At 39.6% G+C, this 26,622-nt stretch overlaps 1 protein-coding gene across 1 annotated transcript in view; it reads right to left on the reverse strand.

Moving 5' to 3' along the window:
• The window catches only part of LOC127432963 (cell adhesion molecule DSCAM-like), a 122,586-nt gene extending 97,005 nt beyond the window's left edge, over positions 1–25,581 (reverse strand). Inside the window, exons 1-3 of the mRNA XM_051684509.1 lie at positions 24,961–25,581; positions 1,727–2,044; positions 1,082–1,228 (exon numbers count right to left, since the gene is read on the reverse strand). Of these exons, the coding sequence (XP_051540469.1) occupies positions 1,082–1,228; positions 1,727–2,044; positions 24,961–25,003 (508 nt within the window). The 5' untranslated portion in view covers positions 25,004–25,581. The remainder of the gene's footprint in view (positions 1–1,081; positions 1,229–1,726; positions 2,045–24,960) is intronic.
• Between the last annotated feature and the right edge of the window lie 1,041 nt (positions 25,582–26,622).

Here is a 26,622-nt window from a genome sequence, read left to right on the forward strand (position 1 = left end):
AATAAAAGATTCATATATCTCATCAGTATCTTTTCCTGTACAGAAAAATGTGGCACGTCGATGGAAAAATGTCCTCGCTCGCTCCCAGTCTAAACGACTTTTGATTCTTTATTGAATTTGCCAAATGCCCCATAAAAAGAGCCGCCAGCCCTGAGGGGGGGAAACAGTTGTGTAGACGAGTGTTCCATTTAACTGATACGGATTTTCAAAGCTTGTTCTCACTGGCTGCCGCTGGAAGGGAAGTGGGTCAGTACAGTGAAGCTCAGTGACACGACTGCCACCGTCCACTTCTTCAGGATTAGACAACCGAAAGAGGAACTCTTTATAATGTTTCTGTGACAGCATGCCAAGTTAGTGACTAATAAATCTTGCGTTGTCACCAACAGAAGAAGAAATGACTTAAAGATGTGGATGCGTTCTCTAGAGCAGGCTTGGGCTTGTTAAACTGATGGGGAACAGAGAAAATCATAGAGTCAGGGAGCTCTAATTGGCTGAATATTGCTTAAGAACATCAAAACTGCACCAATCCCCAGGGATGTCTGCACACATTTTAACATCACGCCACATTATGGTGCGCACTTACATATTAAAATCCATAAGGTAAGAAGATTCTGCTGCATCATTGTGTTTGGTTGTTGCTTGATTTTCAGTGTCAGACCACAATTCATAACAACTAGCAAGAATTTGTGGTATTCACAGCTCTTCCACAAGGGGCACTCTAGCGAGCAATAAATGCGTAAACCATGTTTCTTTTGGTCAGTTTTCCCTTTTGAGCCAAATACTGTCTTTGTGGAGGAACAATTTGAAGAAAATCTTGCCAAGCAAGTTAGTTAAAGTTAACAAGTTTTTATCTAGCAACTTGGTTATAACACATTTGAAGGCACATTTGAAAACATTTGTAGTTAACTGTTTGGCCCATTGAATACTGAGGTTTGTTGCCACCACAGCACTGCAGGAGCAAATATTAAGTATGTTCAACAAGATTCACAAAGCATTAGCTAAGGAATTGTGTTTTGCGTACTTGCATAAATTATGTTTCTGTCCTTAGAGCTAAAATGCGAGAGAATGCCCAGCGTCCTACCTGAGACGAGTGGTACGGTGTCTCTCTCCCATGACACAACAGTGATGTAGTTCTCCACTGAGGAAGGAATAATGCACTTGAAGACCGCTACACTGCCTCTCATTGCGGTCTGGTCCGCCACACGGACCGTATAGGGTTCTCGTAAGACTAGAGAGAAGAAAAATGACATGAGACATTTTAGGTGAAATGTACAATTTCTGCCTCACTATAATCACCAAACGGAATTGCTAAAATAATGGTTTTGAAACAGGTTTCCCCGAACACTCCCCTGTGTTTTTCATTGGTTGGCCAAACACATACAGTAGTCCCTCCCCAAACTCACAATATTGGTTGAGACAATGGTTGCTATGTTGGGCTGATCGGAATTCCTCAAATAAAATATGTTCATACTTTTGTTTTCAGAAATGCATCTACTATAGACGTGTATTTTATCTTTTTCCATTGACAGATATTGTATTTTCACTTATTTTAGACATAAACTTCACTGAATTTATTACGTTTTCTTATTTTCTTCAGTGTATAAATAATCTGGCCATACATTTTAAAACAACTGAACAATTGATACAGTCTATATATATATATATATATATATATATATATATATATATATATATATATATATATATATATATATTAAACACTCACCGGCTTTAATATGAACATCTTGGCTTCTGATTTTCCCTGAAGGATTTTCCGCTGTGCAATAGTAAGTGTTGTCGTGGATCACTTTGCTAAAGCTGGACGGAGGAAAGTGGAAGATCTGGAGAGTGCCGTTTGGGTGGACATGGCGGATCCCTGGGACATTGTAGCTCTCCTCGCCGGTGGCCAGATACCAGCGCAGGGTGGCAGGCGGCACCGCTGCTGCAGGACAGGGAACCAGAGTCCCCGTGGTGCTGGCGAACACTACCTCTTGCAGAGATGCATTGACAAAATACAAGCTGGAATGTAGGTCTTCACTGAGAACTGCATAAGAGAAGACATGGGGTTAGCTTCCAGCAGATCTATTAACGTTTTTATTAAATTAGCATTTTTGCGTACATCCACACTGTTTTTGCAATTGTTTTCCTATGTAAACATACACTAGACAGTTATCTTTGGCAGTTACTTTGCGTCACAAGGTTTGCGCTGCGTCACAACTCACAATTAGTGTAAATGAACGCATTCAATAAACGATTCATCGATTCCAGCCTCTGGTTTTAGGTCTTCATTTAAAGCACAATATTTAGTTAAATGCTACTTTTAATAATAAATAATATATATACAGTATTGTGCAAAAGTTTTAGGCAATTAAGATGTTTCACAAAAACATTTGTCTTAAGATGGTTATTTATATCTTCAGCTTTAGTGCATCAATAGGTAAAACACATTTTAGACTCCCAAATATTTGCAAAATAAGATTAGGATACAAGAACAGGGCGCTCTGCAAGAGATGGCATTGCCCCCACAGAGCCCCCCACTGAACATTGAGTCAGTCTGGTATTACATGAAGAGACAGAAGCAATTGAGACAGCCTAAATAGATAGAAGAACTGTGGTGAATTCTCCAAGAAGCTTGGAACATCCTATCTGTCAACAACCAAGAAAAACTGTGTTCAGGTGTACCTAGGAGAATTGGTGCTGTTTTAAAGGCAAAGGTGGTCACACCAAATATTGATTTAACTTTTTTATGTTTACTGGACTTTGTATGATGTTAATTGATAAATGAAAACTATTTATGGCATTATTTTTGAAGAAATCCTCACTATGCAACATTTTTCACCAGTGCCTAAAACTTTTGCACAGTACTGTATATATATATATATATATATATATATATATATATATATATATATATATATATATATATATATATATATATATATATATATATATATATATATATATATATATATATATATATATATATATATATATATATATATATATATATATATATATATATATATATATTTATATATAAATATATATATATATATATATATATATATATATATATATATATATATATATATATTTGTTTTTTTTTTTTTTTAAATTATAGCTTGTCAGCACTAGCACCTTGTTTGTCACAGCTGAACTTCTTATCTCCAGGGACACAAGGCTTTAACAGCTCATAAATTAATTTATATCTTAAGGTCTTGGCACTATCTATTAATCCATTCCATTAATCTCAGGGTTCAAGATCATACTTGCGTACAGTACATAAACACACAAACTTCTCAAATTTGGAGATTAAATACATGCAGCAGATTAGACATTCACAGCATAACTCACACATTATAAATATAAAATATTACTTGATAAAGTATGTCCAGCAGGGACAATTGAGTTTACAGACCACATAACTTCACTTGACAGGTGCAGATTTTTGTCCTGTGTTGACATATATTGAAGTGGAAGTTTGGGTGGGGCATATTGAAGGCCTATAATTTGTCTTGTCATATATCTGTAAGACTTTCATTGTATTTATAGTAATGGCCATTGCTTTGGCAAAACTGTTCCACAGTCATGTCAATACAGCTTGTTTGAATTTGAATTGATTTGCTCGCTTACAAATGAAAATTTCAGAGGTCACAAAATTATTTCAATGCACTCTGATATTGTATAATGGAGCTGAGTTGTGTGTCATAGTAAAGCTAGTATTGACTAAAAGCACATAATATATATATATATATATAAATTGTATACCCATTCTCAGGGTAGTTAATTCCACAAGATGGCAAAACACAGATGAAGGGGCACACAGCACAGCTTTTCAAAGGGAGATAAAACACAGTTTTTGTTCTTCTGTTTTTCAGAGAATGTCAGTGCCACACAGTGCTGCAGAGCTCTGAGCCAATAAGGTGCAAACCAGGAAGACAATGCATTCATGGAAAAAGCCATGGACTGTCACTCACACCGTTTTCTGTCCTTTTTAAGATTAGATGGACTTTTAAGTGTAAGATTTTTTTTTAATTACCATTAATTGCAAATGCCTTTCTACTTTTTATTCAGCATTTTAAAAAATCAATACAATAAAACACTGCATACAGTATGTTAGTGTTTTTTTTATGCTTTTGTGTGCACAGAGTAGTTTCAGACTCTATTGATAATACAGAGCCAAGCATCAGTGAAAGATCAAAAGAACTTTGAATCTTAAGAATCATTAAATATTTAAAGAATTTATGTCAATACTGAGAATCGACAGTGATACACTGTGGCATTTTAACAAATATTGTATGAACTGCAACAGTTCCATAAACAGAACTGAATACATTTTGATCTGATAGTGTTTTATGTTATTATTCTTATATTATTTAGCATTTTAGTTATGCTCTTGTTAATGTGACATATTGTATTTTATTATTTGACTACATAGACTTGTTTTAGAAGTTGAGAAAAAAAAATTAAAAGGTGAATATTTCACATCTATTGTATTTATATATAGTATTATTTATGATATACTGTATAAATACATGCATACTATTCTACTGTTATGAATTCTAATAATCTATTACATTCAAGATATTGATATATATATATATATATATATATATATATATATATATATATATATATATATATATATATACAGGGTTGGGAGCAGGGGCGGACAGGCCGTCGGGAGACCTGGGACTTTTCCCAAACAGGGCCGAATGGTCCACGACAAGCTGAAATGGGCCGCCGCATTATGCAGAACAGGCCACAAAACGGCACCGCGATATGCCGAAGGGGGCAGCGATATGCAGAAAAGGACAGCGACACCTCATCCTCGTTCAACAACATTTGGGCCAGTTTCTATGTAAAATCCCAGGCCGATTTCTCTTCCCAGTCTGCCCCTGGTTGGGAGGGTTACTTTTAAAATGTATTCCACTACAGATTACAGAACACATGCTGTAAAATGTAATTTGTAACGTATTCCGTTAGATTACTCAAGGTCAGTAACGTATTCTAAATACTTTGGATTACTTCTTCAGCACTGGTAGATTTTTTTCACTTGTTTTGACTATAAAAACTCTGCCAGTACAGTAAGACTTTTAACACATGTTAAAAATACATTCTCTGAAAAACCTAAATATCTTATGCAGTGTTGTTTCTAAAACAAGATAAATCAAACTGATCTTGTTTTAAGGATTTTTTTACAGGAAAACAATACAAAAATTATGATCAAGAATACGATTTTTGCCCTAATATCAAAGGTCTTACTAGAAAAAAAGAAATTATGATCTAACGTGAATTTACTTGATAAAAAAAAAATATGATTGTGCCAGGTAACGTGCATGTAAAATGGCTAGAAATAGCATTTTAGCTTAGCGTAAAGCTGACAATTTACACAAGGTTTATTTCTATTTCTTCTGCTCCAAACTTACTTCAAACTTACTTCTCTGTCTGCTCGTATGAATGTAACACATCATAAGAAAGTGTTTCACCACTGTTCAAATGCACTTTGGATCACATCATTTATATGTATAAATGTTTTCCATCTGAAAGGACTAAATATTAAATGAAACAAATGACAATAAAATGCAAAGTAATCTCTTCAGTAATCAAAATACTTTTTGAATGTAACTGTAACTGTAAGTGGCAGTTCTGTGGAAAGAAATGCCTTGTTGATGAGAGAGGTCAACGGAGAATGGCCAGAGTGGTTCGAAGTGACAAAGTCTACGGTAACATACTTATGTTCTATCCACCTTATCTTTACAAATCTGCACGGTCAGCATCTGTCAGTCTTATTCAAATTTAGATTCTAAATACCACCACATGCTTAGTGACACCGTCAAAATCATTCCACTCTCTATTATCTAAACGATAGAAATGAGCAGACAAGACTCTTCAAATATGTATTGAATGAATTAATTATTAATCTAGCTTTTTCAGAGAGCGGAATCTGGCCCTGCATGCTGTTTGATTAAAAGCGATCCTTATCTGACTGAAATAATGGATGGAGCATTTTCTTTGTCACTGCATGTTGCTGTTTTTTTTAAAGGCTGATTGTTGTAAATTCTTAGTGAGAGAGACTAACACACTGGCCCTCTGTGGCCCTGCCTGGGCTTGACTCAGGGTGATATTTATGGGGTAAGCATGTGACAGCTCAAGGGCAGAGACCATCTTAAAGTCAAGCTGATCAAGGGGGCAGGGTGGTCGTGCAAGCACACATTTTCTCCAGTGAAGCTGAATGTCTGGTTAACATTTAACTGCAGATTTTATTTTTTAATTTTTTTCAAAATCTACAATAAATATAGTTTCAAATATACAGTAGAAAGGTTCTGCTGGAAATATTAACATTGAGGTGTATAGATGATTTCATGTTTCAATGTAACCAATGTAATATTGATTAATTGGATGTTATTTGGCAATATTGATATTATTACCAGAGGCGTTTGCTCCCCTTGTGTCAGTCCCAAAATTTGTCAACAGCTGTGTTGTTGAAATATTTTTGAGTGAATTTTAATAAATTTGAAAAGTAGTGTTTCAGCAATTATTATTATTATTATTAATTTTATTTTTTGGGGCACATTTAATGTCAACAAATTATTGTATGGCTCATTTGCTATAATTCCATTATATTATCTGTACAATGGTACTGTACGTATATACAGCATATCAGCATTTTGGTCATTTACCAGCCTTTTTTCTAGATATCAGCATTGCCATAAAAACCCCATATCTGTTAATAAACTAGTCATGAGGTAATGTACAATCAGACAATTTGAGTGATTATTTTAAGTGGTTTTTGTATCATATTCCAATGGATTTGTGAACTGAATCAATTGTTTCAAGAAGCTTTAAGCTTCAAATCTATTTTATAGCTTTGATTTGAGTCAAATCACACTGTAAGAATGTTTCTTTTTTAAATGAACTAAATCCAAGTCAAAATATTATTTAATATACTAGCTTAATACAAAGAAAGACTTTTTCAGATAAAATTAGGAAGAAATTGCACCTTACAAGTGCACATTTTAATTTTATATACAGTGCAGTTTTTTTTTTATATAGCACTTTACAACACATAAAGCAAGTTTCAAAGCAACTTTATAAAAATAATGCCTTAACACCTTAAACATAGTGCCTTTATACTAATAAATTTATCTCTCTCTCTCTCTCTCTCTCTGACACTTTTTTCATGATTAAAAAGTCTGTTAAAAAAATGAAATCAGTCTTTGAAAACAAAAAGAAATGTTCATTGTATTTGAATGTGATGGGTCTGATTGGGCATCTGTAATGAAGAGCAGTCGAGTGGAATGACAGTTGCATTTACAATGAGCAGAAATATGGATTTGTCTTTTACATTGTACACATTAGCATTTGTCCACTGATAGTGTGTAAGCAGCCATCACAAGACCCTTTTCAAAACAAGCCAGGCGATTTAAGTAATGTGCAATCAATATTTACCCGGCAAACTGCACGCTCTGCTCTGGTTTTAACACTTAGAAATCTGGAACAGGAACATCTGGCTTAAAGGTGATCAGGGCAAACCATAATACAATGATGGTATCGGAGGGTAAAACCATGGTACTTTGATAAAAAATCATGGTACTGAATGATTAGCATATTTATTTACAATAGTATTTAAATTACCATGGTACATCTCTAAAAAACAAGTTTTTACCAAGGTTAAGGTAACATGGTAATATTATGTTTCTTTTTGTTTGTAAAATATGCTGCCTCTGTCCCTTTCAAATTGGCACAATCGCCTAAATCTAATTTTTTTAGATGATTTGAATATTTCCATGATGTAAAACAACTTATCAAAAACATAACTTAGCAAAAACATAACTTAGCAAAATAAACAAATGCCTATGGTACTCACAAATATATTTTAGTCAATTTGTAATATTTATACATTTCATTTTCATAACAACATTTTATTAAAAATTTAACTGAGTAATCTTTAACAAAATTAAGTTAATAAACTTAACATTTTATTAATTTAATTTTGTTAAAGATTACTCAATTCAATTTGATAGATTTTTTTTATTAAAATTGAAATATGCATTTGATTTTAAAATTAAAAAATTTAAATTAAATGAATTAAATTAAATCTAAAAAAAAGAGGCTAAAATGTATTTTTATACATGTATATGAAACATGCTAAATCTTTCCTGTTAAACCAGCACTATTGCCAAAATCAGATATTTTGAATGATTTCAATATTTCTGTAATTATTTGTTAATTTCTAAAAATATAAAACAATTGTCCAAAATCATGGTATTACCATGTTCCCGTGTTTAAAATAACATGCTTCCTCTGCCCCTGTTAAACAGCACTGTTGACTAAATAAAATATTTGGTATTATTTAAATATTTTCATGATTAATTGATAATTTATAATTTCCAAAACATTATAAAGTCCCAAAACATGTTACAGCCATGTTAAAAAATGTTCAAAATAACATGATAGTACCATGTAAGTAAAATATGCTTTCTCTTGGCATTTTAAACCTGCACTGTTATCAAATATTTTTGAAATGGTTTGAATATTTTCATGATTAAATGTTAATGTATGATTCCTTAAAATATTTATCCTCAAAACATGGTATTACCATGTCCAAACAACATAATACTATGGTACTTTCTTAGGTTAAATATACTGTAGATTAAATATGCTGTAGGTCAAATATGCTGTTCTTTTTAAATAGTGCACTGCCACTATTGCCTAATAATCAAATATTTCTGGATTTCTTGAATATTTCCCTGATGAACTGCTTGTGTACAATTCATAAAACAAACAAATGCTTGTTAAAATCACAGTGCAAACACTCAAATAAGCACACAAGCTCTCTAAGGATGAAATCTAGGCCCTGGTGTGTCTGGATGGGTCACTCTGTTGGCTGCTGGCCAACTGTGTCTGCGCTGTGGTCTGTGTAGCAGATAGGAGGGGTGGTTTCCACCCACGGGCTGCAGAACCTTGACAGAACATCACAGGCTCAAGGTAATTAAGACAGCGGGCGTGTGGAAAGCCGGAGAGTACAGGGGAGAGCCCGGAACAGCAGCCGGATGAGTTTGAATTCATGTCTCTGCCTCGGGGCTACAGCGAGCCCGACGTCAGGGAGCTGTACCGGAGCGCCGCAATTTAACCAGCTTGCAATTTGCTCTCATGAATATTAAGCACAACCCAGCGCGTCTGGGTTAATGGACCAGCGCTCACTGCCAATATGTAAAGCTGACGATATCTTCAGATGCAGAGAAGGGTGAGAGAGTGGGAGCAGCACAAGTCCCACTGGAAAAGTATTATTTTTTATCATGTCTTAAGTGAACTGATTTAAATATCATCTGAATAATATCAGAGCAAACATTCGTTTAGAGCTTCCCCCATGGTGGGAAGGAGATCAAACGGCCTCCGTGGATCTACATCAATTTAAGGAGCCGACGCCACTGATGTCTGAATCTAAAGAGCCGCTGACTCGGATGATGAGTGAACACGAGCTAAATGAGTCTCTGCTGCTCACACTGGGTTGACGTCTCCTCCCAGAGACACATGTAATACAACAACTCATATTCTCAATACTGACTGCATATTCTGAACTGAGCAAAACTATATACAGTGTGTTTAATATTTAAGTAAGCCTATTTAATTTGTTTGTGCGACAAAGCAAATCTTTACTATCATGTTTATGTACAGTGCAATGTTTTAGAGGTAAATAAACATTTATCTCTTATTTAAGTAGGAAAAATGTAAGTTAAAATTCTTCCTTCTGAGTGTAATGCAAAGACAAGTAAGCCATTCGTACACTACTTTCTCCAAAAAGTGTGCCAACACACTGAGTGCGTTTACATGCAAAAGTGTGCCAACACACTGAGTGCGTTTACATGCAAAAGTGTGCCAACACATTGAGTGCGTTTACATGCAAACCAATAAGCTGATATACAGTAAATCTCCACCTTTGAGTAGCCCCGACCAGTAAGTGGCAATATGCACTAAGACTGCGAATCACCAGAAAACAAAAGATGAAGAATGTGGAAGTGAAAGAGGAGATTTATAGTAAAAAAAAAAGTCCTTAAATATTGATCTGTTTCTCACCCACACCTATTATATTGCTTCTGAAGACGTGGATTAAACCACTGGAGTCATTTGGATTACTTTTATGCTGCCTTTTTGTGTTTTTTTTTTTTTTTTTTTTTTTTGGAGCTTCAAAGTTCTGGTCATCATTCACTTGCAATGTATGACCCTACAGAGCTGAGATATTCTTAAAAAAAAATCTTTGTGTTCTGCAGAAGAAAGAAATCTGAGATGGCATGAGCAAATGATGAATTTTCATTTTAGAGTGAACTATTCCTTTAAAAGCAGAGAGGAAGAAGGCATTTTCTGATTGGCTAAAAAGTGTGGGCTGCTCTCCAGACACTTTATTGCTGTTTACAGAGCATAGTGCAGTCAGCCAGTCACAAAGACAGGTGGTATTTCTCAGGACACCTATTGCAGTGAATCCTATCAAGTTTTAGACACAAAATTTGAGGTATTAAAAAAACAAAAATGCATCTTTAAATGTTTTTATAGGTTAGTTGACTAAACGATTGCTCTGTGTTAATGTTTACAGCTCTCTCTCTCTCTCTCTTCCTCTCTTCTAAAGAGAGATGCACAAATTAGGTGTCTGAACCTCTGCAGTAGACTTTTCTTCCTGCATCACAGCCAAGATCCAATATGCCTGTCCATGGATATTATACGGAGGCTGAACTCATGTACAGTACATCATTTCACACATACGCTAAAACAAAGAGCAAATCCGCTTAATTTTGAGACGTTCATAGAGAAAGTAAGAGTCAGAGCTGAATTAGTGATATGCCAGCTCTCTTCAGCCTCCTTTTAAAATACAGGCGCTGTCGGGCCTTCTTTACTAAGGAGGTGTTCAATGACCATTTGAGGTTGTTGGAGATGTGCAGGTCCAGGAATTTGTGCCATTGATGAATAATAGCTGATGAGGAGCTTTGGTGCATCTGAAGTCAACAATCATCTCTTTTGTCTTGTTGACATTCAGGGAGGAATTGTTGAAATCACACCAGGCTATGAGTTGGTTCACCCCATCCCTGTATGCTGTCTTGTCATTGTTGCAGATGAGCCCCACAACTGTGGTGTCATCTGCAAACTTTATGATGCTATTGCTTTGGTGTTTTGCATTGCAGTCATAAGTCAGAAGGGTGTATAACAGTGGACTCATTATACAGCCCTGTGGTGCACCGGTGCTCAGTGTGATGGGTTGAGAGGTCTGTGTGTTGATTCTGACAACCTGTTGTTGGTTGCTCAGGAAGTCAAGTATCCAGTTGCACATTGATGCGCTTAGTCCAAGTGCTGACAGTTTTTCAATTAGCATGTGGGATGATTGTGTTGAATGCTGAGCTGAAGTCAATGAACAGCATTCTAACATATGAGTCTTTGTTTTCCAAGTGTGAGATGGTTAGGTGAATTGTGGATGCAATTGCATCATCTGTGGAGTGGTTGTGTCTGTTGTGTCTGTATGCATATTGTTGAAGGTCTAGTGTAGGTGGGATGAGTGCTTTGAGGTGAGCCATGACCAGTCTTTCAAAACACATGGGTGAGTGCAACAGGACGGTGGTCATTGAGGCATGACACCGTAGACTTCTTAGTAGAGGTCGACCGATAAATCTGTTTTGCTGATTAATTGGCACCGATAACAGATTTCTGGAACTATCGGTTATCGGCAAAAATCCACACCAATTGTTTTCCCTGTTGCTTCCGGTGCTGGAGTGGCTGGGAAGGGTCCGCTGTAGTTATACAGTATGAGATCGCCCTCTAGAGGCGATCACTTCACTGATGCCTTGTGTTGTTTGTTTTGACACGTGAGACTACACCCTGCATGGAGCAGAACACTTCAGATTCGGATTCAAAACATCAAGAACGAAAAGGTATGTATACAGTACACTACAGTACACGTTGTCATATCATTATAAAGTAATAAATTTTTTGACTAGATGCTGCATTAGAAGAGAACATCAGTATGTTTGCAGACAAGGCTGAGAGGACGTTAACATTAAAGCTAACCACAAGCGGTTAGAACAATGTGAAAAAATACAAAGTCCTACCCAAATGTTTAAATGTCAAGATTGTTACCATCTATTACCATCTATTTGCATTCGTTCATATCCAGCTGGTCACGTTTATGCATTCGTTAGCCAGCATATTTAAAGCTAGTGACATGAGAAAGCAAATTAATGTCTTCATGCAGCCGAGAGAAACATATAAACAAATCAGAAACGCATCTGATCTAAATTCAAAAATGTTTTATCCTCACTGTAAAACGATGACTTCAGATTGATCACATTCTTGCCCTACAAAAGGCTAGACACCACACAACAAACACAGTTTAAGAGAAAGCAGGTGTCTCAAAATGCTTTTAAAGTTCTTTTTAATTAGACACATCATCTAAAAAACAGCACTCCTGCACGAGATGCTGAATAAACAAAAGCAAAGGGAAACAAAGACGTTCGTCTAGCATGCGCTTACATAGAAAAACACATGGATGGTTGCAAAAGCGTTCTGTGTGAACAGCCCCTTACAGTTTGTGGAGGTCTTTGGTACCACAATGTGGTATTTCGCTGTTATTATTAAGTTTGAGTCTGGAGTAGTAGGAATCAGTGCAAGTGTAACACCATGTGAACTGTCTATTGAAGCATTTTCCCCTCTCATTTTACTTTTGACTTAATATTTGAGAATATGGAACGACTAAAACTTTTTCATGGTTCAGTCAGTACTGTTTATTTTTGTAAAAAATTTCAGCACTATTTTAATTTGAGTGTTAATTTTTCATTCAGTATCAATTTTAAAAAATATCAGTTGATAAATCGGTTATAGGTACTGCCCAACAATCGTATCGGTAAAATCCACTATCTGTCAACCTCTGCTTCTTAGGTACTGGGGTGATGGAGGTAGATTTAAAGCACACAGGGACAACCACCTTCGCAAGGGAGATGTTGAAGATGTCAGTGAAAACATCTGGTAGTTGGTGGGCATATTCCTTGAGCACGCGGCTTGGGATGCCATCTGGTCTGCTGGCTTTGCGGGGGTTTACCCTGAGGAGGGTCCTCCTAACATCACTCGTAGAAACAGACAGCACTTGGTCACCTGGTGGAGGGGTAGTCTTGACCACCTTCCTGGAGTTAGTTGCTTCAAATCGTGCTTAGAATTAATTCAGTGTGTCTGGTAGAGATGTGTCATTCGTACAGGCGAGGTGGTCCTTCTGCCTGTAGTCACACACATCCCCTGTGGGTCATTTTTATTGAAGTGTTTTTTTATTCTGGTGGCATATGAGTCCTTGGCTTCTTTGATGCTGCAGGTGTGATTAATCCTGGCTGCTCTGAATGCCACTCTATCACCCGATCTGAAAGCATCATCACGGGCTCTGAGCAGTGAGAGGATTTTAGCATTTAGCCAGGGCCTCTGGTTGGGATGTATAGTGATTATCTTAGTGACTACAACATCATCCACACACTTACTAATGAATCCAGTGAGGGATGCTGCATATTCCTCTAGATCAGTGTGGCCGCTGTGTGTTGCAGCTTTGACTGTTCCAGTCAGTACAGTCAAAGCAGTCTTGAAGAGCTGAGCTTGCTTCCTCTGGCCATACTTTGATGTTCTTGGTGGTCGGTTTCTCACATTTCTGCACTGGTTTGCATGTGGGGATTAGCAGCACAGAGATGTGATCTGAATGGCCGAGGTCGGGGTGGGGAACAGCTTTGTAGGCGCTGCGCATGTTAGTGTAAACATGGTTCAGTGTGTTCTCCCCCCTCGTCGGTACAGTTATGTGCTGGTGAAACTTTGGTAGCATGTCCCTGAGATTTGCTTGATTGAAATCCCCAGCAATGATGAAAAATCCTTCGGGGTGGCTGTTCTGAGTGCAGCTGATGGTGTTGTGTAACTCTCCCAGTGCGTCCTTTACGTTTGCGCTCGGCGGAATGTACACAGCCGCGATAATGATGACAGTAAACTCCCTCGGCAGGTAGCGTGGTCGACACTTGATCAATAAATATTTCACATTCGCAGAACAGTAACTATTAATGATCTGAGTGTTTGTGATCCTCATTTGATCTTCCCAGACGTGGAGGTTCTGTCTGCACGTAAACAAATGAGCCCGTCCAGTTGAACAGCTGAGTCAGGAATGTTGTTATGAAGCCACATTTCAGTCAAAATCAGAGTGCAGCATTCCCTTATTTCCCTTTGAGCGTTCAGCCTGAGTCTTAGTAAATCCATTTTATTGTCCAGTGACCTGACATTGGATAAGAAAAGTGATGGGACAGCTGGTTTGGTGGGATTATCTTTTAGCCTGGCCTGGGTGCCACCTCGCTTACAGCGTTTCTACTTCCGGGCGCACCGCTTGCGCTGTCCACTTAAACAGAGTGTATGCTCAGGTGAGCCCACGGACCCAGGGCCTGCTGGTTGCTGGATGCCATGCATGGCTAGCTCCGGTATCAGTGCTGATGCCTGTTTAACGAGTAGCAAACTGCAGTTCTTGCCGATTTTGTACAAGGTTTCCATGCTGTATGTAGCCATTGTGATGGTTGTTTAAAAAAAAAGAGAGCAGAGAAAAACAGCAAACAGTAAACAAAACAAAGGAAACGCACAGTTTTGCACTGTTAGTGTCCCAAAGAGGTCGCTGTGTTCATGTGCACCGCCATCTTGCTATTTTTTATTTATTTTTTTTTTTTATATAGTGCTAGCAATGCTAAGGTCATGGGTTTGATTACTAGGAAACTGATTACATGCATAGCTTGAATGCACTGTAAGCCACTTTGGATAAAAGCGTCTGTCAAATGCATAAGATTTCAATTTAAAAATCAAGCTCTCTTGATATTGTCATCAGACATTGACTGAAAGTGGTTGACTACAAGTATAAATAATATTTTTATTTTTTATAAATAGTTAACAGTATCCAAATGTCCTGGGTTCTGCCCTAAACATGTGCATATGCTAATATATGGTTGTGAGTCCCAGGTCAGCCGCTCTCCACGCTGGCTGCACAGCAGAAAGCTTGCGCCCCTGCACACTGACGCAGCCAAGCAGATGTAAATATATTCAGAGCATTTAGTGCTCAGGATTAATCGAATTATAATTTAATCATCTGATCAAACAGCAATTAGCATAATCACTTCTGGGGACGGGCCGATAGAGAGCGGAATAGAAACAGAACAGACCTTAGGCCAGAGCAGCTTTAATGAGACATTCTCTGGAATCTCTGCAAATGTTACACATTTCTGGGTGTTGAAATGCTGCCCAGGTTTTTTTTTTTTTTTTTTTTTTTGTTTTTTTTTTTTGGTTAAGTTCAGAGAAATTTCATGGACAAAAATGTACTAAAATTCCTTTAAGGTTGTATTTTAGCAATAAATAAATAAATCAATGAATAAATAAATCATAGTGAATGTTATTCCAAAGAAAAAAACATGGCCTGGTAATCTTTGATCAAAATTTAAAAAGTTGCTCCACCTCTGAAATGACCGTTCTTTTTTGCTGATGTCACCAATCCCTCTTATTTTTCAGTCCACTTTTTATGATCTAACCAATTCCAAATGGATAAAATAAAGCCCAGCCTGCATGTTTCGTTAAATATCCTGTTTCACCTCGAAATGCGGCAGATTTAGGGAGAAGGATGTAGCTGCAGGCTGAGCTCTGAAAAGGGGCGGGAGCTCCAAACCACCAGCAAAAAGCCCTTAACCTAAACCTTTCCCTAACCCTAACTGTGTGTAGAGGTATCTTTTGGAGATTCCAGTCCTGTTTAGCAAGTGTTTCTCTCTGCATCCAGTAACACTACAAGAAACACCACCAACACGATACACCCACTCCAAGTAATGCCCCTTTTGATCATAAAGTGATTCTAATGGCTTAAAGAACTATTAAAATCCAATGCAATTGCTGAATGATTCATGATGTCTTAATTGTGTAAATATAACAAAGCACAACTTTTAAATTGTATGTCACATATCATATTATTAAACCATAGATAAATTAAAAAATTAAACATTTCTCTGTTCTGTTTTCTCCAGCTAGCTCACAAGCTAAATGGTTAACCAGTTAGCATAGCATACCGCTAACTTCTCTTAATTTTTAACACATTTCTCCTCACTGCTGCTACCTAGTGATACGGCGGTATGATTGTATTCATTAACTTTTAAGTTGGGGGTATTTTTAATAATTTTGCAAACTTTTCATTTTTTTTATCTTTGTGGTTAGCATTAGGTTTAGGGGGTATGGATATGTGAAGGCATAGGGGTACTCCAGATAAACACAACAAACACAGTGTATGAATGTGACATCCAACTATTGTTAGACTTAAGCATTTCGATGGTTATTTGAAGGGGGCGTTACTTGTAGTGGGCGTGCCTTGTAGTGGGCATGTCTTGTAGTAGTCTTGTAGGACGCAGACAGACCCTTCTCCCATTTAGAGATCTCCGGGCTGCAGCAATACTGATTTAGAAAGTACAATGTGCTAACATGTATCTTCTTTCAAGTTCCTTTTTTTCTAAAGTGACAAAGTGCAAAAATGATGTATCGGTAATTGGCAATTACCTGGCAAGGTAACAAGAGCACACATCATATTGTAACGCCACACAGATTTTAGGGTTCAATAAAATCTCCTTTATTGATGTCACCAAAATGGAATACAAGCAGACATGATTAAAACACAGGCACTTTTACATCTGTAACATAACACAGATCAAACTTAATACACACAACTCACAAAAGCACCTAACAAAAAGCACCACACTTCTACTGGATGGTGAGAGAAAAATAGTAAGTACCCCTAATCCTTTGCAAGGTGTACAGCCAATCAGAACTAAGAACAAAGTTATGCTGGGATGCTACACTGCCCCCACCTGAAGAGGCTGCCGTCCCCGTTAGCTCTTATTAATTTAGTCCTCTGATGTGATGTAGTCCTGTAGGAATCCAGGCCATCGCTGTGCACGCCGTGGATGTTGCAACACGTTCGTAATCTGTCCATGCGGGGAAAGAGTTGCAGGTGACAGCAGCCCCTTTATGTCCATCGATGGCGCAGGGCTCGACGGGTATACAAGGTCCTCAGAGCCCTCAGTTTTCAAGACCTCCACCCATGGTTGGTACGGTGCTAAGCGGTCCCTATGCAGCACCACTGTCCAGTGCTGCCGAGGTCCCATATGACCCCTGTATACAACGTCTGAGGTCTTTTTCAACACCTCACAGGGTCCCAGCCAATGACTATCCAATTTAAGAGAATGCCCTTTTTTCCTGATAGGCAGTAAACCCAAACCTGATCTCCAGTGCCAAAGTCCTGGCTGTTTGTCTGTGCATCATAAGCACGCTTCTGCTTGCCAGCAGCCGCATCTTGTTGCTCTCTAGCCAGGGCGTGAACTACCCGCAACCGGTCCCACAGCCAACGAAGGTAATCCATACAGGAGCCACCAGGAATTTACAGCTCCAGAGATGTCTCAAAAATTAAATCTGCGGGTGTTCGTAGCTCGTGCCCAACCATGAGTCCTGCAGGAGTACATCCAGTCAACTCCTGCACTGCTGTCTGGTATGTCCACTGGATCAAAGCTAGGAGTTGGTCCCAATCATGCTGATTCTTGCTAGTGAATATGGCAAGCTGAGTGGCTAGGGTGCAATTGAAATGCTCAACTAGACCGTCACTCTGTGGTTGAAGAGGGGTGGTATGGGTTTTTCATACCCCCAACCACTGACAGACCACCGTGAACACCTCCAACTCAAAGTTCTGCCCTTGATCGCTTTGGATCTCCTCAGGTACCCCGAACTGGCAGAACATCTCCTCCACCAACTTCCCTGCAGTCGTAATGGCACTTTGGTCAGGAATCACATACGCCTTCGGCCACTTCATGAAATAATCCATGGCCAAAGAATGTAGCAATTCCCAGCCTCCGAGGTGGGAAATGGCCTAAGTATGCCCACCCCAACTTGTTCCATGGGTGCCCCCACCATGTACTGCTGCAGGGGGGCATTGGTCTTGAGGATGGCCCTTTTTGGGCAGTGCACACATAACAGCAATGCACATACTGTTCCACATCTTGTCGGCAACCAGCCCAGTGGAAATGAGTCCGCAACCATTTCAGGGCCTTTGTTATCCCAAAATGACCCGCCCCCACCGAGCCATGCACCACTTTTAGTACTTGTGGCTGGAGGGACCGTGGAACCAACAACTGGAACTGGAAAGTTCCATCCACTGGTGACTGCCAGCACCAATACACCAAGCCATCCTGCAGAGCCAGAGTGTACCATTGCGAGTAGTAGGCTTTTGCCTCATGGTCCAGCTATGCTACTACCTCCCACTCTGGTCACTGCCCATACTCCAGCCAAGCCCGCATCCACACCAGTACAGGGTCCCCATCCTGGTGCTGCCACAGTTGTTGGTGGTCAAAGGCGAGTTGGTCCTCCTCAACATCAGGGCTAGCTGATGTTTGCTTCTCCAAACGCTGACAGTAGCGGCATTCCCCTGCCTTGCAGGGGCGACAGGAAATAACGTCAGCGTTGCCATGCTGCCGACCAGGCCGATGCTGAATTTCAAAGTTGTAATCCTGCAGTGCCTCCAGCCACCTGGCCCTCCGGATCCTTAAGATTAAGTGATGCATGGTCTGTCTGCAAAAGTAATTTCTGTCTGTACAAATATGGCCAGAAGTGGCATAGAGTCTGTACACCGCAAGTAGCTCCCTGCACGTTAAACAGTAATTCCTTTCAGGATGGCTAAGTGTCCGGCTGTAGTAAGCAATGACTCTCTCTTCATCCTCCCTGACCTGGGAGAGCACAGCGCCAATACATTCGTTGCTGCCATCAGTGTCCACAATGAAGGGCTGGCCTTTACATGGGTATGGCAGCACTGAAGCTTGGATCCAAATAGATCAGACAGTGGCTGTGAGGAATGTCCTGGAGCACTCGCTCCATCAGTCGCTCGAATGTGGCTGGGGCATTGCACAGCCCAAACGGCATAACCCAAAACTGCCATAGCCCCTGCCCAATGGTAAATACAGTCTTTGGTTTAGCATCTGGGGATTGCTCTACCTGCCAGTAGCCACTACGAGGGTCAAGGGAGCTAAACCAACTGGACCCAGCGATATAGTCCAGGGTGTCGTCTGTCCGGGGCAATGGGTACAAGTCCTTCCTCGTGACAGCTTTGAGGCATCAGTAGTCCACACAGAACTGCCACGGTTTTATGTTTTTATGTCACTTTTATCTATTCTTATATATTCTAAATATTCTGACTAAAACTTTTCTGTACTATTATTATATTTGTTTGTATTTTTATTTATTTTATACTTTATCTGCTATATATTTTTAATTGCCAGTATAGCACTTTGAATGACTTCTGTGTGTGATAAGGTGCTATATAAAGTTGCACTTGCATGATGAGTCTTTCTTTTTGACCAGCACTGCCAGTACTACCCACGGGCTGTCCATGTTCAATACCTTCCACCTGCTACATTTTCTGTATTTTCTGTTCCGCCGCCAGCTGCTTGGTCAACACCAGATGGTGTGGTCGCAGATGGATGGACTGTGCAGTGCCCATATCAATGTCATCTGCACTAGCCCTGTATGCCAACACTCCTTGTCCCGGGCAGTGAAAATGTCCAAATATGCCTCCAATTATCCCTTGAGCTTCACCCGTTGCCATGTTGTCAACCCCTCACCACTGTGTTGACATAACTCCTGCACAGCTGGTTTCTGTTGATGGAGACTCAGTGGAGACAGGCAGTGTGGGAGAAGAAGTTTCAGCTAGCTCGTGCTGGCATGCCACAGTGGACATGCTCTGGCGCAACATGCTCAGACTCCATCACTCAGCCAATTGCCACCCCCCCCCCTCCAGCGGTACAACCTCTGTGCGTAACTGGAGTGTAGTACCCAGCACATCAATGCATGCTCCAAGGCAGTGCAAGAGATCCAGCCCCATTATGCATTCGTCCTCCATGTTAGCCAGCCAAACATCATGCTTAACATTTTCGGTGCCTATCTCCACTTGAACGGTCTTTTTCCCTTGGAGCATTGCTCTCACACCAGTCACTGTCCACATGCACTATGGTGTGGAAGCCCAGCCAGCAATGGTGCCCGGTAGGACACCTGTGCAGACAAGAGAGATGGTAGAGCCGGTATCCATGAGGGTTTAGCAGAGGTAACTGCTAAACCCTAGTGCATGAAATGTAGAGGCCGCAATCCTGACCCGCCATCATGCATTTCCCATGGTGGCACCGGGCTGTTCCATGCCACATGTCCCAACTCACAGCAATGACAGCAGGGCTCCAGCCGTGTGTCTCGCCTCTTCGGCCCAAAGGAAGGTGGTGGAAGTTCCGTCGGCATAGCCGCTGTGTTGACCTGGTGGACCTCCTCGGTTCCTCCATTGCCATCCATGCTGGAGTACCCAGCTTGATGCACCCTTGCATGGGAGGGGCGAGCCACACCGTGCTGAAGACGTCCTCCGCATGCTCCACCACCTGGAGCACCTGCGTTAGGGAATTGGGCATGGCCAGGCAGACGTGCTGCGGGAGACTTGCAGGCAGGAGCGCCTGTAGAAGCGTGGAGGGCTAACTCCCACTGTGCCCCAACCATACACTGTGTGTACCCTCGTGGGGCGTAGAATTGGACATCCACCGCGAGGGACCCCAGGCCTTCACCCTCCTTCCTCTGACGGGTAGCCAACTTATCCCGCCATTGCTCCGGGGTATGCCACTCCTGTGCTGCCACGAGGGTACCATAATGCCGCTGCTCAGCAGGTGCAAGATTAAGAAGGTTCTGCAGGGCCGGACTCCTCAAACGCCAACACCAGGTGGGCTGACGCATCTTCTTGGCTCCACCTACCACACCAGGCTGCCAGCTGGACCTGTGCAAGGTATGACTCAGGTGGCGCCAACCCGTCATACCATGGCAGTTTCGCCAGGGCCTGATCTGGGAAGATTGAGGCCTGCATGCTCACTCTTGTCCGATAGGAAACCATCCTCTTCCCGGTTCTGGCTACAGGAACGATCTCCTGGAACCCAGTGTGTCTCACGCTAGCTTTGACCACCCCTCTCTGGGCAGGTGTCACAACATCCTCTCCCAGTGTTCTCAACCCAGCAGCAACAGCACTATCTTGAGCCTGGGGCTGAAAACCTTGACGCAGCTCTGCCACGAGGCTGTCCAGATCCCATAGGTTCTGTGTTAATCTGTGCTGTCCCACTTCTGACACCAGTGTAATGCCACACAGATTTTGGGGTGCATCAAAATCTCTTTTATTGACATCAACAAGATGGAATACAGGCAGACATGATTAACACACGGGTGCTTTTACATCTGTAACATAACTCAGATCAAGCTTAGTGCATACAGCTCACAAAAACACCTATCAAAAATCACTACACTTCTACCAGATGGTGAGAGAAAAGTACCCATAATCCTTTACAACATGAACGGCCAATCAGAACTAAGAACAAAGTTACGTTGGGATGCTACAATATGTTAGGCCTATGTCTAAAAAAAAATTAAAACCCAGAGATCTATCCACACATGTGGCCTATGCTGAAGACTCTTCCCAAGTACTCTCAATAAAGACTCACCAGAAATAACCCTTTTCTACTAATTTTCTTCACAACATCAAAGACCAAAAGCATTAGTATCCTCTAAGTTCCTTTCAGCCACAGGACAACTAGTCATAGTGTACATAGAAACACAGTAGCTTGTGCTAAAGTCATCAAGCTTCCTTACCAAAAAATACTAGGTGCTTTTTCTGCCAAGTCATCAAAGCAGGAGATAAATACACTTTACTGCTGCGAGCACAGGGCCATCTGTCAGCCTGTTATGGAGTCAGGCATATTTTCTGCAGTCTGACAGTATAAGCTGTGCTGATGTAAAATAGGAACACTGATCAGACTTAGTTCTTACTAAACAGTTAACAAAGCTGGTCATCAAAATGCCATTATGCCAAATGACTTCCAGAATTACTGATATGCTGGAGTAAGAACTACTCACTTGTGTAGAGCTGTATAAATCAATGTAGAGTTTGACACAGACAACATATGTCTCTTTATAAGAGATTTGCATTTATTTCTAAAATAAATGTTGCTTTCCTGATGCATTGAAAAATGCAAGTAGTATCTTAATAATAAGAACTAGATCAATATTAAAATGCAATCCTATTGTAACATGGCCTTGATTTCTCTAGCACACCACAGTACACTGTGTTTTCAAAGGCATGTGTATAGCTCAGGAAAACAAATAGATATGCCCACACACTTTTGTCTGTTTGATATGGACCATCTCGGGTAACGCGACAGCTGATTGAGCACTTTGCTCTACACTGTACTGTTTACTCATGTCCATTTGTGTGTATGTTAGAATCAGCCCCTAGCATCAGTTTACAAAAACAACATCACTCCTACTTGCTGCTTGGTCTGTGCGAGGACGGTTCTGCTGTTCCAATTACATTTGTGTGTTAATATGCACACGGTCTCGAGTGCTCTTCAAAAACACAAGAGCCACTGATAACAAATCAGCATGATTTTATATGCAAAAACATTAGTTGTTCAATAGCAGGGAGCCGAGCTCAGAAAAACGGACATAATAACAGCATTAAACTAGTTTATGAAATAATTGCATTTATTGAAAAACTGTTAGTTTATCTGAAAAATGAAAATTCTGTCATCATTTACTCTTCCTCATAGTGTTCCAAACCAGTATGACTTTCTTTATTTTTTAGAAAACAATGGAGATGTTAGGCAGAATGCTTGCCTCGTTCACCATTCACTGTCAATGAAAAATATGCAATGAACATAAATAATGATTGAGGCTGTTAGTAGTTAGGAAGAAAGAAATGCATATGTGTTTAAAGCAACATGAGAAAGAGTAAATGAAAGAATTTTCATTTTTAGGTGAATAATCCCTTAAATCTACTAAATACTGTATTAACAAGAATTGTAAAATCTAGATGCAGAAACATTTGTTTTTATTTAATTGTTCCACACAAGGACACTGCATTCCTGTGAAAGGGTGTCCATGTGTCCAAAAATCATTTCAGAACAACAAGAGAAAAAAAAAAATCTCTGTAGGGATGTTTAAGAGTCTGGGGAATTCATTTATCCTTAACACCCGGATAAAGATCCCGAACGGCTTTACAAACAAGCACGCAATGTTTTCCTCTGTTTATCTGGTAGTCATTATATGGAACACTTCCGGGGTCACCTGTGCAGGAAGCTCCAAGGCCACTGCACCAACATACATTTGAGGGGTTTCCATAGAGACCAGCAGAGAACTGGGCTGTGAGCTTAACCAAATCATGAAAGGCTCATTTTGTATGGCTCCCAACCCACACACACACACACACAGACACACACACACTCTCGCAAGGAACATGCTACACTGCCCAAAGAGAGAGAGCGAGCTGCATTGACAGCAATGGCACTGCATCAGACAACTGATCAATTTAGCCTCGGAGAGAGACCCACATATACTAGAACAAACACAACAGCACAAATGAGAACATATTGATAAAAAACAAACACTTAAAATCCTTTTAAGAAATGCTCGTTTAAACACAGTTCAGTAGGCATGTACCATTCAATTCTGCAAAAAAGAAATGATAATCAATTGCATCGATATACCATTAATTATGGTTAAATGACTGTGTCCATTCTGGTTGCATCCCTACCCTGCAGAAAATTTGACATTTTTCATTAAAGCTCATGAAAAGGATATTCAAAATACTAAAAACCACAGGTTTTTTTTGGTCGGTTTGAGTGATTTGAGTGATTCCCTTTGTGCTAAAGCATCGCTGTGTCCTCTAATATTTTTATCATTCTTTCAGAATGTATATGCTTTCATACCAACATTTGCCTCGTTCACTGCTATCACTGGTTAGTTTGTGTGGAGCGACCCTGGTCTGATTTTAACGCTCCACAATGTTGCACTATCAAAGCCACCTAAATGCCCCTATTCCTCCCCCCTTTTCAATCTCTCTCTCTCTCTCTGCCTTCTACCACAAACACACCCATCCAGTTTTAGCCCAGCAACCAGCACCCACTCACTGTCTCTCCATTTTAAAGCCATCAACACACTTGCCTCATGACGAGCATTTGCGGTAGAATTTTAGAGGTCATAAGATTTGGACACCCAAACAAAAAAATGCATATGTGCAATAAAACATTTGAAAATGGTTACAGTTAAATTGTTTAAATAAAGTGGCAACTGAGTGACTGAGAGTTTGTTTTGTTTTTTGTTTTTTCATTCAATGCTCCACTGCTTCCTCTTGAAACATGGCGGCTGTGCCACTATGCCACAATAAAACAAACTGTCTTGTTTTCATATAGGGTTTTAAGAGAATATGTTTTATTGAGCTTTCTTTCAAAATGTATCCTGCATTTAACCTACATTAATATTTCTATCATTACATTTCTTTCTTTTTTTCTTCCCCCCCCTTTGAGATTTGTTTTTTTTTATTTAAGCAAATCTGTTAAAACATCAGCTTTAGGTCTCATAGGGACAGCAAGATTCATAATACACATTCATAATACACTTTATCATATTTGCATACTTATGCATGCATGTTTAATATTATGAACTGTGAAAGTAATAAAGTGACAGCTGATTTAAGTTCCTCACAAAACAAACGATTTAAATGCTCTTTTGTGTGTCCATCATGAGCATGAGCAAATACATTTTGTGTTTTTTATTTATTTATTGGGAACATTAAGCATGCATGTTCTAATATTTGTTAAAATTGTAACAATTTGTAAATTATTTCAAAGAATGTTGAAATGGTGCTGTGAAATGTGTGTAGAGTTGAATAGAATTAACCTGCGGATGTGACATGAGAGACAAACTCGAGCTGTGCTGAAATGGACCAGAATGCATCATCTATTGCAAACATCACGAAATGGTTAATTGTTTGCTCAATTCGATGTTTATTTATTTTCCAAGAATCAGACCGCATAACAGTTGAAAAAGACTACTCACCATTCAAAATGCACTGGAAAAAGATGATGGCCAATATCCACATGCCCCGTTCCTTTCAATCTCCAAACTAAGATTTGTCTTTGCCCACTGCACACTTTTCCACCAAAAAAAAAAAAACTCTTGCGGAAAAATATTAATTATCTTGCATTGGTAGTTCCAGCAGAAGAGATGCATATGAACCAGAGCTCGCTATCCCTCTCTCTCCCTCGAACGCAAGCACGCACGCACGCTCGCACGCGTGTATGAGGTGTGCGCTCCCGGCTGATTTTCTCCGTTAAAAGCCGAGCTGAGATCCAGCTGTGGCGCGAGACTATGAGCGGCAGGCAGGTGCAATGCTGAGTCAGAGCGCGCGCTTACTGAGAGCACTACACAGGTGTAGTTTCACGCACAATAGAGGGCCTAATTAACGTTTTAAGCTGAAATAAAACGCGCAAACGTAAATCCACTTCTATTAATCATGTTTCAAAATCATATTAGAAACTTTACAGAAAAGAAAAAAAAATCATAAAAAGGAACGAAAAAATAAAGAAAAGAAAAAGCCCTGAAACTCCAGCTCGTGACGGTTGTTAGCTGTACTCAGAGCAAAATCCCTCTTCACCACCTCGCGCCGTCCAGCAGTCAGCAAGCACGCGCATCTTCCCCTGCTGCACTGATCACACCAGAGCTCAGTCTCAGCACCAGAGCATCAGAGAACATAACTACCCCCCCCCCCCCCCCCCAACCCACTCTCTCTCTCTCTCTCTCTCTCTCTCTCTCTCTCTCAGCCTTAAAGGTGCAGGGGTACTGCTCTTAAAGAAAGAGTCCAAGCACACCAAACAGGCTAACTTCATTATCATTGTCACATGAAGTATGCTACAGAGAATTCTCATAGGCCTGCTAAGTAAAAAGATTTAATTATAGAAATTTACTCAAGTAAAAGTTAAAGTAGCTAATGAGAAAAATACTTACGTAAATGTATTAAAGTAACTGATGTTACATATAGGCTATTTAAGTATAAATAGTACAAGTAAATGATATAAAGCGAGACATGCATTGTCCAGGGTTTTCTCTTGTGATTTTGTTAAAGATTCGCAAATCGGTTCACAAAAAGATTCATCCAGATAGTTTTCAAATCAATTTGACCGATTCAAAACAATCAGATTGATCAAAAGTTTAAAATGCTTTGTTTGCAAAATGGAACATAGGCTAACTATCACTGAGCCACCTGCAGTTTACATTTCCAACTGTGTTATTTTTTTACAGTGTTTATTCTTAAAAGTAATGGGTCTGGAGATATTAGAGCAAAGTAGCCTATATACATTTTCTTTTTAAAACGTAGTAAAGAAAAACTGAAAATCAATAGAAATATTTACACCCGATCAGGGATTAAAAACAGTTCAAGGAATGAAAACCACAAAAAAAAAAAAAAAAAAAAAAAAGACCAAAATGTTTTACAGAATGTTATCGAAAAACAGAATGGGAACCGGGTTTCGACTGAGAAGCAGATCTGTAATTAAAATGTAATTGTCCATTATACAGTTAATTGTTCTATTTAGGTCTTACTTTGTGATGATGTTCGGTTTCATATGGCCTATTACTGCTAAAGATGAGTGTGTGCACCCTTCTCGTTTACCCCAATGTTGGTTGTTAAATCAGAATAAAGCTCTAGAAGAACATGGTCTG

Source organism: Myxocyprinus asiaticus, chromosome 42 (assembly GCF_019703515.2).
Source record: "Myxocyprinus asiaticus isolate MX2 ecotype Aquarium Trade chromosome 42, UBuf_Myxa_2, whole genome shotgun sequence".
Taxonomy (NCBI): domain Eukaryota; kingdom Metazoa; phylum Chordata; class Actinopteri; order Cypriniformes; family Catostomidae; genus Myxocyprinus; species Myxocyprinus asiaticus.